The 14269-nt window shown below is 37.5% G+C and overlaps 3 protein-coding genes across 11 annotated transcripts; 2 read left to right on the top strand and 1 right to left on the bottom strand.

Moving 5' to 3' along the window:
• The first annotated feature begins 43 nt into the window (after positions 1-43).
• On the top strand, positions 44-6641 carry LOC121598535. 3 transcript variants are annotated; one of them, XM_041925535.1, is made up of 9 exons: positions 44-991; positions 1363-1496; positions 1564-1698; positions 1785-1969; positions 2493-2849; positions 3163-3361; positions 3513-3955; positions 4682-4934; positions 5002-6641. In XM_041925535.1, exons 1-9 carry the CDS (start codon positions 769-771, stop codon positions 6151-6153), a joined length of 3081 nt encoding a protein of 1026 aa, XP_041781469.1. In that variant the 5' UTR covers positions 44-768; the 3' UTR covers positions 6154-6641. The 3 variants fall into 3 exon arrangements, with proteins under 3 accessions (XP_041781469.1, XP_041781470.1, XP_041781471.1); XM_041925536.1 differs by having other exon boundaries at positions 3220-3361; XM_041925537.1 differs by lacking the exons at positions 3163-3361; positions 3513-3955 and having other exon boundaries at positions 47-991.
• A 605-nt stretch (positions 6642-7246) lies between these two features.
• On the bottom strand, positions 7247-8764 carry LOC121599272 (WD repeat-containing protein 74). Its single transcript, XM_041926962.1, has 3 exons — positions 8569-8764; positions 7493-8504; positions 7247-7408 (listed from the first exon to the last, which is right to left on the bottom strand). The coding sequence occupies exons 1-3, from the start codon at positions 8654-8656 to the stop codon at positions 7297-7299; spliced, it is 1212 nt and encodes a 403-aa protein (XP_041782896.1). The 5' UTR covers positions 8657-8764; the 3' UTR covers positions 7247-7296.
• A 290-nt stretch (positions 8765-9054) lies between these two features.
• On the top strand, positions 9055-13958 carry LOC121599273 (luc7-like protein 3). Of its 7 annotated transcripts, none has more exons than XR_006005654.1 (7): positions 9055-9371; positions 9441-9806; positions 9882-10087; positions 10172-10309; positions 10382-10512; positions 10606-12419; positions 12813-13958. XR_006005654.1 is itself a non-coding variant. In XM_041926963.1 (6 exons), the coding sequence occupies exons 1-6, from the start codon at positions 9270-9272 to the stop codon at positions 10653-10655; spliced, it is 993 nt and encodes a 330-aa protein (XP_041782897.1). In that variant the 5' UTR covers positions 9055-9269; the 3' UTR covers positions 10656-13958. The 7 variants fall into 7 exon arrangements, 1 of the variants encoding a protein (XP_041782897.1); XR_006005656.1 differs by having other exon boundaries at positions 10606-11858; XR_006005653.1 differs by having other exon boundaries at positions 10606-11646; positions 11734-13958.
• The last annotated feature ends 311 nt before the right edge of the window (positions 13959-14269 follow it).

Raw genomic sequence — 14269 nt, forward strand, 5'->3', positions numbered from 1 at the left:
AAACAAAATGGTCGCAGACTGGATGCTCGACCACTGTGCTTGTACCTGTCAAGCATCGCGTCGAAAGCGAGTTTGACTGTGGGGCATTGCAAACATCTCGTGTGCATCGAAAAGATACGCGATCAAATTTTCGGCTTAATGAACTAAAGATTTCACTGTTTCAAAAACAACAACTCTACTAGTGCATCACCAAGGAATGGAAGACCGGAAACGTGACCGAAATTAAAACAGTGAATGTTGTTCTGCTTTTCTACGTTGCGCTTGGTGCTGGCCTTGTCGAGAAAAAGTTATAACAAGTGGAAAATATAACCTCACTTTTTCGGCGCGTATTGCGCTCGGGCCTGAAAGGGAAACAAACCGCCCGAACCAAAACCTACTTCATACGCTAGTCCTAAACCCACGCGTCTTTTACGAATTCTAGCGGCCGGATCATTTCTTAGTTTCTAATGTAACAAATCGTTTGCGCTCGACGATGCCGGTTGTATTAGAAATGTCCTTTTCTTAACGTGAAAGTGTTAACTTTAGTTTTAATGCCCCATTTCGGGCATGGTATTGATAAATCACAGTGATAAAAGTGGTATCTGAGTCAAGCAATTGTTTTCATTCGTGTTCGTACGCCAAGAGGGTAGTGAAAATTTGTAGAATTAAAGAAAAGGTCCACACAGCCCTTGTGTAAAACTACAAGTACGAGAACCAGTGAAACATTCTGACGCTTGCAGCAGTTAACGGGTGGTTGCTTGTTGAACGCATCAAATCACCCTCTCGGAGATGGCTGATGAACAAGGACTGCAACAGGGAGAGACTCTCGCCGGCGGTATGCTGCAACAGCAGCATAATCAGCAGCATCCGGATGAGGAGGAAGAGGAACAAGCAGGCAGCTTGAACGTGCGACCGAATGTTGGCATAAAACGTAGATACAGCGAGCTAATGTGCGAGAGTGACGAGGACGATTTCGCTGGATTCGACGAGGACGCTGCTAGCAGTGAAAATGGTAATCGATTGCTTTTATTATTTTTGTTTCACGTTACACGAATGATAATTCAAGAATACGCCGGTGTACATTGTTTTTTGTTGACGTTTTCCGGAGTACCATTTGTTTGCATCAATCGCCATCTATCTAAAAGTTATAGTAAAAAAACGTCTGATTCCGTTTTGGCCTGGCCTGAAAGTAAATAGTAATAGCAGTAATGTGTAAAAATGTCATAAGTTATAATGTAAATGTATAACAGTATTAAAAGTTAAAATATCAATCCCGGCAATCGGGCAAATTGCGAAAAGTCATGTATTCGTTTAATTACATAATGTGCTCATACACTTTTATATTTTTAACCTCGACGTTTTGGTTCTGTTTTCATTGCACAGGTACTATGAGTTCCCCGAGACCCTTGGAGATAATATCCGAGGGTATTTTGACAGCAGCGGATAATAAGTTGTCTGAAAACAGCAAACCAGGCGAAGAGGACGGTGCATCTGAGTTACAAAACAGTTTGAAACAGGTAGCAATATAAAACATCTATCGAAAGCTATTTATACAACAATGGTATGTAACTGTTTACATTTCAGGAAGAAATGGATACTGGCAACTCAGCTATTGGAGAAAATAATAAAAGTTTGGTGAAGAGAAAAATAAATGTTCCCATTAACACGCAAGATGATATCTACAAAGTACCATTTAAATATGGTTGGAAGCGAGAACTGGTAAGTTAGCCATCCCCATTATTTCGTTTACATATAAGGAAGGAGAAATTCTTAATTACATCCATATATTATTATTCCTATTTTAGGTGTATAGAGCCAACATGGATGGAAATAGTAAAGATAAGGGTGAAGTATATTACATTACACCTAATGGAAAGAAATTACGTACCCGTAATGATATCGTATCTGCGTTACACGATGATCTCACGATGGATAATTTTACATTCGCTAAAGAGCCTGTTGGAGGAACACCAGATGAAGAAACAATCAGGTAAGATCTTTGGTTATTGAAAATGTCTTTGGTTAAAAAAATTTAAATAGGCATTTTTTTAACGCTACTAAAACTATCCGAGAATCAAAAAATGTAATTCATCTAGCATTATTTAACAAATCTTACTGTATCTGTACTAGAAACGCCGTTTATAAGGGTACATATTAACCGGCTGTTCGTATATTTGTCTTGTCGCGAAATGACAGTTACATAGAATGCTTTTATGTAACAGAAGATTTGAGCTAATTTTACAACTATGGACACCAAAATTAATTACAAAATCATATTCACTAAACAAACTTGAATATCATAAAGTTCCCTACATGTTTCCAAAACAATATGCAACTTTTACAATATTTCACGAATTTGGGTGTAAAAGAAACACAATTGGGCCAATTATCCGTTATATCTGAACATCCGGTTGAGGTCAAGTCAAGGATGAGCTCAGATATACGGCGCTCCACTGTAATATGATGTTGACCACAGACTAATTAATGTAGAGTTTTTTCAAATGTCTTTTCAGGAGTGCCAAATCTTACAGTAATGTGCCCAAACGATCAATGCCTGGCGCAGCACATTCTATGGCAATGGATACTTCGGCAGATTTGGGCAAACGTGTCCCAAAACCTAAAATGCCGAAAGGAGCGAGTCCTCCTCCACCATCATCCTACGCCAAGACTAACTCGCTTAGTCTAACGCCACTATCAAAATCTTTTGCTTCGAATGTAGAAAACTCGCCTAAAATCAACCCAGTGTCCGCAAACGCGTTAGGTTCCACGGGTGGACAACGTAGCAGAACTCAGGGAGCCACGGGATCAATTAAAGGAAATGAAAACAGCGGAATAACCGGAAAGCAGGCGAAATTGGCTGGAAAAAATAAGTAAGTAGTATTGTTTTATTCCATCGATGATTATATTACGGTTGATATCGCCAACGATGCCATTGTTTATTCGTTGGCGGTTGCAACAGATCTGATGTTTAAAAATATTTGGCGAGTGCCAATCAAACGTAATGTTGGTAGTGTAGAAAAATCTTCCTTTGACTCATACGTCCATCTCTTATATCCTGGATAGTATACATTTGAGCATTCATGTACGCCTGTCATTGAAGTCAAAGTTTTATTATTTATATTTGGAAATTATGTTTTATTCTATATACATAACATTTTCGTCCATTTGTTTTTAAAATCCAAGTTTGTTAATATCGAAGTATATCATAAATATGAAATATTGTATGGAATTTATCAAAAGGGTCGAAACTTGTACAATCCAATGTATACCAGCGATGGGAATGATACCGCAGCTGCAGTGTATGGTATGCTACTGCATGTACCATCCGGAATGTGTTAGTGCTACAACAGCTGAAGCATTGGCTCGTCGATTTAATTGCAAGGTATGTGTAGAAGAATATGCCTCTAATAGGCATTTAGATATTTACATTTCTTTCAATGTTATTCATTCATGTTTCATTAAATTTTACATTGAAAGAGATTTGAAAAACTGAAAATGGTTGAGCGATTAAAATGGTTCATTGTTTTTTAAAGAGCTGCATGGAGGACTCTATGGCAGCGGAGCAACATCAGCAACAAACATACAAAGAATCGTTCGGGAACTTTGGCATGATTAACAATAACGGAAACAGTAGCATCAGTGCGACAAAACCGTTATTAACTTCAAATAATGGCGAAGCATTAACGTCGAAACCGGCGGTAAAATCTGCTCACAGTAGTGGGCCGGTTGCTGCAACCAAAGAAAAGACAAAGCGTGCTCAACTGCAGAGTGCCGGACCTAAAGCTGACGTACCACCGGTAAATACACCGACAGGTACATGCGGGAAAATTAACACTTCCACGAAGGACATACCGCCACAAGATGTTCTCGTCATTGGCAGTCATGAATATGTGGTCGTACCAAAAGGCAAAGCAACCGCTGTGAAGAGCAAAAAATCTTCTACCAAGCCCACAAATCCTCAATCGCAGGTCGCAATGTAAGTAATAGTTTTATCAGAACCTAACACTTGTGTAGAATTTATTCGTATCTTCTCATGTCATAACTGCATTAGACTCATTTATCTGGTGAGGGTTATTTATAAACAAACCTTGCATCGGACAAATGTCTAGTGATGTCGTAAAGGTTCCAATTCCATACTTTAATCGTCCCTCTTTTCACGGTTTGTTGGGATCGAAATAATTTACAACTCATGTAACATAACTGTGACATATTGCATGACAATAATTCGCCTTAAAAACCATAGACAATACCTGGGTTAAATGCAATATTTTTCCATCCACAAACGACTTAAATTTTCATTAGAATAATCATATTACTGAAAAAAATTCGTTATTTCTGTCAGATTTCTTTCTTCTTTTTTTCTCGATTTCAGGATCAATCCAGATAGCTTTTACTTCCCGTCCAGTGATTCCCATCCAAAACGACACCATTTTCAAATTTGCTCGCATTAATTTTTTCATCACAAGATGTTTACAAACCATTACCTGATTTTATTATAATTATTATTTTTCATTAGTCCTTTTATTAATGCCATATAGCAGGCATTTAGAGACAGTTTTTTACTTAATGTTCGTATGATTTGTGAAGATTTAATCGGAAGAGAATTCTACACACCCAAATATAACGATCGAAAAATGTACACACAAGTAAGAAAACACGTAAATTACTAATAATCGTTTATTTCTCTTTTCGTTTGATGCAGCAAATTTCCGGATGATTCTCGAAAGATGGGTAATATCGCAGGAGGGGCTTCCACTAACGCTAAGCCAGCGAACTGTGCAAATGATCGCATCTCAGATGACGACACATCATCGCCTGTTGCTGGAGGAGGTCATACGCGCAACTGCTCCACGGCAGCACAAAATGGAAGCGGTCGTGATCCGTCCAACTTCTTGTCAGATGTTTCTGCAGGATACACTTGTTTGATGCTAAGCTTCAACTATCTCAAAGTACAAGTAAGTTTCCGGCGTATGCATCATGAATCGAGAAAGTATTGTAATCATCTGATCTGATTTCTTTTAGGAACTTTTACGTGCCTGCAGTGTTTGCCGTATGTGGAATCATTTAGGAAATCATCCCCGATTCTGGGAAACTGTACGCATGAAGAATTCTTACATCAGCGATTGGGCCGGAATGATAGCTAAGCTTCGAAAAAATGGTACAAAGCATCTAGATTTACGAAAGGTTTTAAACGTCGGTAGTAATGACGAGATGTGGCAAAGTTTTAACGATCACATTGGGCAAGCAGATCAAATAGAAGTTATTGACCTGTGTCGGTGCTCTTCAACAGTTGTGGGGAACTTGCTTCGATCAAACCCAAACCTGCGGGTAGTCAACGCACTCGCAATAAAGAATGATCCCATCGATTTTGTGAATTTTGAACACGGTGCAAATTTGGATGAATTGCGCCTTAAATCTTCAGCCGCAATTTCACTGGAAGGGGATCTGCATCAGCTGGCAGCTTTGCGTAATCTGAAACACCTATCATTAACCTCCATTAGCAAGCTGGGTTCTACTTCGATCGAAGCCTTGGGGTCACTCGTACTTTTAGAATCGCTTGAACTAGGTGAATGTACCGAAATGGGATCCAATCTTGCCAACGTGCTATCCAACCTAACGGCCTTAAAACGGCTTAGGCTCGAAAAAGGACAGGAGAACTTTGATATGTTTACCATTCTGAATGGCATAGCCAGAGTGAAAAGCTTAACACAGTTAGAATTAATCAATTGTGATGTGAAGATGGGATTCGATCGACACATCTCCAACTGCACGAATGTGAAGAAATTGCTACTGATTCCAACGTATGTGTCCCAGTCAGCTGCCACGAATCGGATGGTCTTGAAAGGAATCATTAAGCTGCACCAAACATTAGAAACGGTAGTGTGGGCCATAACGGTTGAACTGTTGCGTGTTACGGAGCTCTATATCGATGCGAATGTTGAAGACGCAGAAAATCAAATGGGAGGTAGCATTCCCATCTTGAAGCCTGTACCTGGAAGCGATGATCCACCATCCGCTATCGGTTCTCAATTGGATCTTCCCGAAGAGGTAGAAATCGTGCCGCTGAAGAGAGTTCAATCCATTTTGAAACGCAAAGTTCCAAACACCAAGTTTCAAATATTGAAAATTCCTTTCAACAACACTTGGAAACAGACCATGTGCGATTTAGTGTAGTGGGAGAGAGGAAATTGGATTCGTCATTGTTAAATGACCATCAGAGTCATAAGTTTGCTCATGTGTAAATAGTGTAAAGAATGCAACGCCCAATTATTTACGTGTAGTTTAATCGCTCGATTGATAGACAACTTTTCGCTGGATGAAAGTTCCAGTATTGCTCCGAGTGTAAAAAACTCGCTTTAAATTTTATTTTATTTTCAATCAGATCGTCAAAGTTTTTAGTTTTTTTTCCTGCTATGATAGTTAAGAATGTAACTAGAGGCATATTTTTTTCTGGAATATTACAAACTGTAGCAAGTACTAGTGTCGGGGATAATAAATTAACATCGACGGTTGATTTACTAGGATACGACAAACGTGTACTTCAATTATTTTAAATATTAGCAATGATTTTATTACATTCTTCGAGCGTACACACAAGACATGTAAGAAGTGTAGGAAAAAAATGTAAATTTTAAGAATTAAAATGATCGAATTGAAAGTGAGTTTATTTCGTTGCAATCGAAGTTACACAAAGAAAGAAAAAAACCTATTTCAAACTCCATTTTATTTTACCAGCCTTATTATTTTCAGGGTACTTACCCTGGAATAATTGGGATAATCTACTAGCGTAGTTCATTTTATATATATTTATTTATATGTATATATATATATATATATATATATATATATATATATATATATATATATATATATATATATATATATATATATATATATATGTATATATTATAATTATTCCCTCATTCTTCTATGGTGGTTTGAGTATTTTTTGGAGAATGGTAAAGAATGTCCAAGGAAGGAGAATTTATTCTTATAAGGTGATGATTAACGAAAAGTTGATAGATTGGTATTGTTGTCGGCGGCGCGTGACTCCGGAACGGACTGTAAATAAAATATTGTGGCGGATAGCTCATAGCAATATGTTGGTTATAATCAAATAGCCATTCTTCTATTAGGTTGATGGATTACATCCTCGTGTACTTTCTTTTTGGGAGGTAAATCAGGAGCGTACCATCTGAGTTTGGGAGTGGAATGTCCATTGGTTAGAGCAACCGAGGTTTCACTAAGTATTGCATAAATACTAGTATTGTAGTTAGTCTTAGTTAACTCTTAGAACTTGTTTATTCACTTGATCTTTCACATTGTAAGGTTTTTTACTTTTTTATGACTAACTGGTAGAACATTATCTTCTGGATTCTTCGTCGAAGAGATGGATTTACGTTTCATTGGTATCTTTGCCTTGGATTCACTGTAAAAAAAATCATTGTAAATTAATGATAATACATTTAAATACATATTTATTTGTGTTACATAGAAGAATCACTGAACTTACTTTACAGTCTTCATTTTTGAAAACATTTCATCGTACTCTGGATCGGACCCTTCCTCATTTGCTACGATTTGAATATCATCATCGCTGTTGACTTCATCCTGATTAGTACTTGCTTGATGTTCTTTAAATTCAATACCCAACACCTGCGTCGGTTTCGATTTCACGTAGCAACGGTATTCTAGAGCCGTACGATGAGCATGATGAACTCGCACATAACGATCGAGACATCCAGTGAACAAATGATTGCCAGACGAATCAACTCGAATAGATGTAACCGTGCCGGTAAAACCTTTGTACACATGGATGTGATTTTTCATCCTGCGTATATCGAACGCTCTCGCGCCGAAGGTAGTTGTTCCGGCATACAGATAATCACCGTGGGAAGCAAGACACGAAAATGCGAGCTGATCATCTGGGTCAGACGAGGTGAAATCTTGTACCGGTCGTCTTGCCGGTCCTCTTGTGTCGTACAATCGTACGTAACCGTGACGGGAGCAGGCGGCGATCAGATTCCGATCAACAAACACCACATCGTTGTCCCAAACATGTTGCTCCAATTCTAGGACTTTTTTCACATTTTTTGCTATAAAAAGTACCTTCTGCGTCTCAAGATCCCACAGCTTGATGATTTGTTTCAACAATTTGCCTCCGGTCACCATGCGCGTTTCATCCTCAGGGCATAGACGCAGTCGGAAAAGGTTTTCTCCAACGCTAAACTTCACAGGTTCGGGGTACTTTACAATTTGCACCATACCATTAGCGCTTCCGACCACAATGCAACCGTTGCTTCGGCCCAGGCCCACTATTTCATCGGTGCCAATTTCAAAATTGGATATGCTCTCTTCTTTGGAACAGTCGAACACCTTTACGCACCGATTCGCGCGTCCGATCAGAATCTCTGTACGGTCGACATTTCCAAATTCCATGCAGGTGATCTTCGATGTTTTTGTGAGCAGCTCAATGGGCTGAAGATTTACCTGCCGAAAAGGATCGTCGTCATGTACGTGGATTCCTGTTGAAGAATGAGCAAAGAGTGAGTGTAGTGAACTGTGCGTATTAGTGTATATCGCGCTTACTTTTAAACGATCCTGTATGAGCTCCGACGTATAATGTATGGCTATCCGTATATGAGGGACACTTGGCATTCACGGATGCGTATTTCATTTTGCGGTCAGGTTTTTTTTTTCTATAAAATTTTAAACGAATCAATTCTTCGCTCTAGCAACAACGCCGACCATCAGTCAACAGTAAACAAGAAAGCATGGTTGAAGCTGCAGCTGCCATGGTGTCAAAGTTTGTGGTGTTGACAGAATGTGTAGATGTCAAGGAAATCTCCACTCGATTGACGCAATCGATCAAACATTTGCATTCACTTTTTTGTAAAATATTCCATATCATCAGCCAGAAAGGATTATGTTTGAATATTCGGATTCTAAATTGAACATGAACATTTTACCAACTCAACATATTTTTATTTTATCTTAGTTTATTGTGAATAATCATCTAATTCAATTGACTATGCCTAACAAATTGGCATCACTGCCAAAACAAAGATGTCTGCCAACGTTGTCATTGTGCATACGACAGCCGTCAAAATAGTTTTTTCCATGGCAATAAAATTAATGCATTCATTACGACTTGCTTAATTTTCTTGTCTATATCGCAAGATTTTCTCCCTAGTTGATGTGGAGTTTAAACCCCAGTGCTAGTGAAATTTACTCAACGTGGGGTCAACAATTAATTTATCCTGGTAATCGAAGAGTATCAGCAGTTCAACATGGTTGATGTCGCTCGGCAATTACTCGACGAACTGATGGGAAGGAACCGTAATCTGGATCCTTCGGCTTCTGCAAAGGAAGTTTCGTGGACGGATGAAGAGGTAGGCGATACATCAAAATGTGTAAATGATTCATGCCTTGCACGTACCATACTGTTCTTTTTGTTGCAGTTTTGTCCCTACTTTTTGGTGAAGTTTTGTCCACACGATCTGTTTGTAAATACTCGGGCCGATTTGGGGCAATGCACCAAATTGCACGACGATGAAGCGAAGCGGCTGTTTGATGAAGCAAAACCTTGTCGTAAAAAAACTCAATACGAAGAGGACTTTTTACGTTTTTGCACTAACATGATTAATGAAGTGGACCGAAAGATAGTGAAAGGTAAGCAAAGACTTCTTCTCATGAACAGCAAAACGGAAGGAGGTCGACCTGTACCCAAACATCAAGATCAGGTGAATTCGCTAACCGAGCGGATCAATAAACTTGTGCGCGAGGCGGAGGAAGCCGGAACACGCGGAGACGTCGAACAAGCACAGGTACAACTGTGAACGTACCTTCTAATGATGAAGTAGCTAATGTGTGTCTATAATTCATCTTGTATCACCGAATAGGGTTTAATGGAGCAATGTGATCAGCTGAAGGAGGAAAAAGAAGCTCTGATAAAACAACACGAATCAAACGGATGGTCAGTCACTGCGGAGATTGCAGCATCCCAGGAGAAGCAAATGGAAGTTTGTGAAGTGTGCGGCGCTTTTCTGATCGTTGGCGATGCACAGCAAAGGATTGATGACCATCTCACGGGAAAACAACATCTAGGGTACGTAATAGTTGTTGTTATATGGTTATATAGTATGCTACATGTTGGCAAAATAATTACTGACAATAATTTCTAACGATACAGATATTCTAAATTGCGTAAAGCTGTTGATGAAATGTATGAAGCGAGAAGGAAGCACACGGTAAACCTTGAAGAGCGTCGGTCTAAAGATGATGATCGTCGCAGACGAGACAACGTGAAACGAGAGGAACGTAAATCTCGGTAAGGTGTCGAAAGCCATTTTCTTTGTTAAATTTCCATCATAATTGATAATGTTTCTCTTGTATTTTGCAGCGACCGAGACGATCGGTACGGTAACAAGCGTGATGATCGAGATCGCAACCGCTATCGGCGTGATCATCGAGAGTACAAGGAAAGATCTGATCGCTATGATAATCGTCAACGAGATCGTCATAGTAGACGCGGTAAGTAAAATTGCTTTTGTTGTGTTTACATGGTAATATATATTGTCCTATGTAATATATTTTAATAATGTCTATTTGGCTATACTTTCTCAGATCGAACTGATCACCGGGATCGCAATCGTAGCCGCAGCCGTAGTTATTAAAAGATCATACAAACATTTCGGATCTCATAGATGGTTTTGTGGCATGAAGTCACCCAGGCGTGTGTGAAGTTCTTTATACCGAAGCGTTTTCCTTCACATGAGGTATCTCTACTAAGAATAGAAAAAATTAAAATCAAAACACATCCTTATAAGACCAATATAAACGATATCTAAACAGTCGTAGAAAATCTTCTAGTGTGCAAGGTAAGCAATCGTTTTAACTGTGCCATTAAATGATTAATGTTTTATTTATTTTTTCACATTGCGAATTTCGTATTACGCGCACGTGTGTGTGTGTGTGTTTTTTATAAAATCGCTCGACGAGATTTCGTCGAGATATGGCGTCTGTTTCAGCGTTTTGTTCTTTTGTAGGATTTTATGTAATCGATATCATACTTTTACATTGTGTGCATTTTACAGTTAGTAAATATTTCACTTGGTATTCGTTTTAAAACTAATTCAAAAAGAGAGAAACGATGTTTTCATCGGTCAATCTTCGAAACATTTGTAGATTAGAGCATTTTAATAGAGAAAATTAAAGACTAACGTGAGAAGTGGTGATAAAATTTTAAACAATATTTGAATGCTTTCGTCGTATATGGTTTTGTGATCCAATCACTCGTTTACCGCAAAACCTGTTTTGTGGAGGTAAATGGACAACAGATGGTGAAATCGTCTGTTTTAGTACATTATATATTTGAATTCTAGTCGTGTATACTAGTCGCCGTTTTCACCGCTACAGCCTGTAGACTAGCCGTTTTTGACGGTGCCACCAATTGGTGTCGAAAATAAGGTACAAATAGTCTAAGATACTATCCCTAAGACAAACGAACAATACAAATCGACCTTAACGCTCTTCTTTTGCTCAATAGTAAACTTCACCGTGCATTTATAATTACAACATGCTCGCGCTAGTATTAAGTCATCTGTATCTTGTGCAGTTTGAATGGTTGGTCATGATAGAACAGCTGATGTAGGACTTGCAGAAGAGGTAATTGATACCTGGTTAATTATATTTTCAAAGCAAAGGTAAAGGAAAGTCATGGATGTACAGCCTTTATGCTTCTTCGTTATGCAGGATAAAATCAACGAGACAGTATGAAAGAGAACAGTATGTTCATATCCTGTTGTATTGTTAACGTTGTGTAGCCATAAATGCAACGTGACTGCTATGTTTGGTGGATCGAAGCGAAATTAATCGAGGTAAATTCTCATCTTAAAGATGCTCTTGTTGATGTAATATAAACAACACTGTTCGCAGCATTATACTATTAAATCTTCCTGCTGGCTAAACCGTTAAAGGTAATTGGTTTTACTCTGTATGCTGTACCTCTTATATAATAATTGTATTCCAGAATGGATGTATTTCGATGAATTAGTTAATGTACCGGTGTATCTTTTATCAAAACTATTGTAACCTCTCAAGCCCGATTGTTACTATTGCTCGCTTATTGATGTTCACCCACCGTCTCCGCGCTCGTTGTTTTTATGTCTGTTGTCGAGGTGTATTATAAACATTGCCTACGGTACTTTTTATATAATATATATCCATAATTTTGAGTTACTTCAAAATGAACAAAGAACTACGTCACCATCGCCGATGCTGGCATCAAGAACCGGCTGAATCTGCAACCAATATCTATGTTCATACTCAAGCATAAGGGCAAACACAGCAAAACTGCTCATATTTCGCTCGAGTTCGAGAATGAGCCGCCTCTCACAGTTCTCCATTTATACTCAATTTCAAAAACGATATAAATCGAGGTATTTATTCACATAGCTTATACTATAAATATTTTTATTTTCATTTTTTTAAATCATATTTTATATAAAATGATCAAGTTGCGATCACTTTCCGAAAGGACATGTAAAATTGTTAGTAAGACAAACTTTTTAATACATAAATATTACCAAATTTCTTTTCCTGATGACTATTGTATGGTCACCAATTAAGTGATAAATACTTGGTGAAAAACACAGCAGCTCAATTGGGCCATAACAGTTTCAATATGTATTAGAAAGTTTGTCTTTGTATAATCACTGCATTACAGTAATATTCTTTGACCTTACCCATCACTTCGAAAACATGTATTAACAATGATATGTTTATTTTTTATTTATTCGAACGATATTTTTTTCCTTTCCGTGTACTTGCAGTTGATTCCCCTACATCTACCATTATATTACCAGGAGCGTTATACCCATCTCAGCAGCGTGTGTCAGCAATACTTCATCTTTTCATTTCAACGATAAATGATGTGAAAGATCCCTCGATATTTCTGCAGGTAGCGTGACTTTATTCTTTATTTTGTATACTAGGAACATTGTTGACAGAACTAATTCGATTCGCGACATAAGTATCAGCATAGATCTACGAGATAAAAATAATGTTCAGGACGAAGATTCTATAAAATGTACAAGTAATAATTCATTTTTTAAAATGTCAATAGCTTTCAAGCTGAAACAATTTGCTTGATTGCCAATCCATGATTGGATGTGATAAGTTTTCAAGAATGTGTCATTCAATGGTATCAATGCATTATAATTTGGTTTATTGCTATTAAGTTTAAATAATAACTTATTGAGTCGTTGACTATGCTTGCATTAATACTACTTTAGTATTATTGTCACTATATATATCAGGGATAACGATCACTGTTTTCAACTGAAAGAGAATAATAAGCATAATATATTTGACATACAATGGAAGGTGTGCTGTATACGTCAGCAAATCCAATGGCATGACGCATAAAAAATAATGCGTGAAATTATAATCATAAAACTTACACAAGATTGTAATATATAAACAAAAAATCACAAATCTTCTATAGACGTACATATTTTCAAATAGACGCAATTTTTGAAGGCGAAAAGTTTGTGCCGTGTAATATTTATGGCATAATTGCGTAAATAATTTGCCAACAATATAATTCTTTGCTTTACTGAATTTGCCAGCGAAAGTTTTGTTGTTTATTAATCAAGAGCTCAACATGATATGGCTAATTAAAATGAACGCACCGTGCTGAAGATGGGATTGATACTGTACCCCAAACTGTGTTGGAAGCCGTTTAAACACGTTAGTGTATAGACACTTTGCACTGAACTGATTGCTACAAATGTTTAAATTGATTATAACAGTGAGATTTTGAGGTGAATTGTGTGATGGAATTGGTCATATAAACAATCTATCATAAAAATTTCATTATAGAAGTGACAGCATTCTGGTTTAATGAAAATAATATTCAATATGCTATGCATTCTCCATGATTGAATTTGAAATGAATAAAGTTTAATTACAAAATATGCTCTATTTTTATTTCTACTTGCGGTGGTATCCGAAATTATGTAAAATAACATTTATATGTACGATTGTGATAACATTTCTAATACAGTTGGTGACCGCTAGCTGAGATGTAAACAAACTCCAGTTAGTGAACAATGAACAATGTTGAATAATAAGCTGTATATGATGTATACGAACGTCACAAAAGCAGTTCCTTCCAGGACACATTTTGAAAAACATTTAAGCAAATATAGACGGAAACATAGGAGTGAATGGTTTTTAAATATTGAATGTTTAACAATTTATTTTGTGTGACGACGTAAAATTACTC

Source organism: Anopheles merus, chromosome 3L (assembly GCF_017562075.2).
Source record: "Anopheles merus strain MAF chromosome 3L, AmerM5.1, whole genome shotgun sequence".
In the NCBI taxonomy this organism is placed as follows: domain Eukaryota; kingdom Metazoa; phylum Arthropoda; class Insecta; order Diptera; family Culicidae; genus Anopheles; species Anopheles merus.

Excerpts from the sequence above, each read along its gene's own strand:
- LOC121598535 (XM_041925535.1), top strand. The coding sequence starts at position 769 with ATGGCTGATGAACAAGGACTGCAACAGGGAGAGACTCTCGCCGGCGGT. Across the intron at positions 1,497-1,563 it reads TACAAAACAGTTTGAAACAG|GAAGAAATGGATACTGGCAA; the intron begins GTAGCAATATAA and ends TTTACATTTCAG. Across the intron at positions 4,935-5,001 it reads TCAACTATCTCAAAGTACAA|GAACTTTTACGTGCCTGCAG; the intron begins GTAAGTTTCCGG and ends GATTTCTTTTAG.
- LOC121599272 (XM_041926962.1), bottom strand. The coding sequence starts at position 8,656 with ATGAAATACGCATCCGTGAATGCCAAGTGTCCCTCATATACGGATAGC. Across the intron at positions 8,505-8,568 it reads TCATACAGGATCGTTTAAAA|GAATCCACGTACATGACGAC; the intron begins GTAAGCGCGATA and ends ATTCTTCAACAG. Across the intron at positions 7,409-7,492 it reads TCAAAAATGAAGACTGTAAA|TGAATCCAAGGCAAAGATAC; the intron begins GTAAGTTCAGTG and ends TTTTTTTTACAG.
- LOC121599273 (XM_041926963.1), top strand. The coding sequence starts at position 9,270 with ATGGTTGATGTCGCTCGGCAATTACTCGACGAACTGATGGGAAGGAAC. Across the intron at positions 9,372-9,440 it reads TTTCGTGGACGGATGAAGAG|TTTTGTCCCTACTTTTTGGT; the intron begins GTAGGCGATACA and ends TTTTTGTTGCAG. Across the intron at positions 10,088-10,171 it reads ACGGGAAAACAACATCTAGG|ATATTCTAAATTGCGTAAAG; the intron begins GTACGTAATAGT and ends CTAACGATACAG.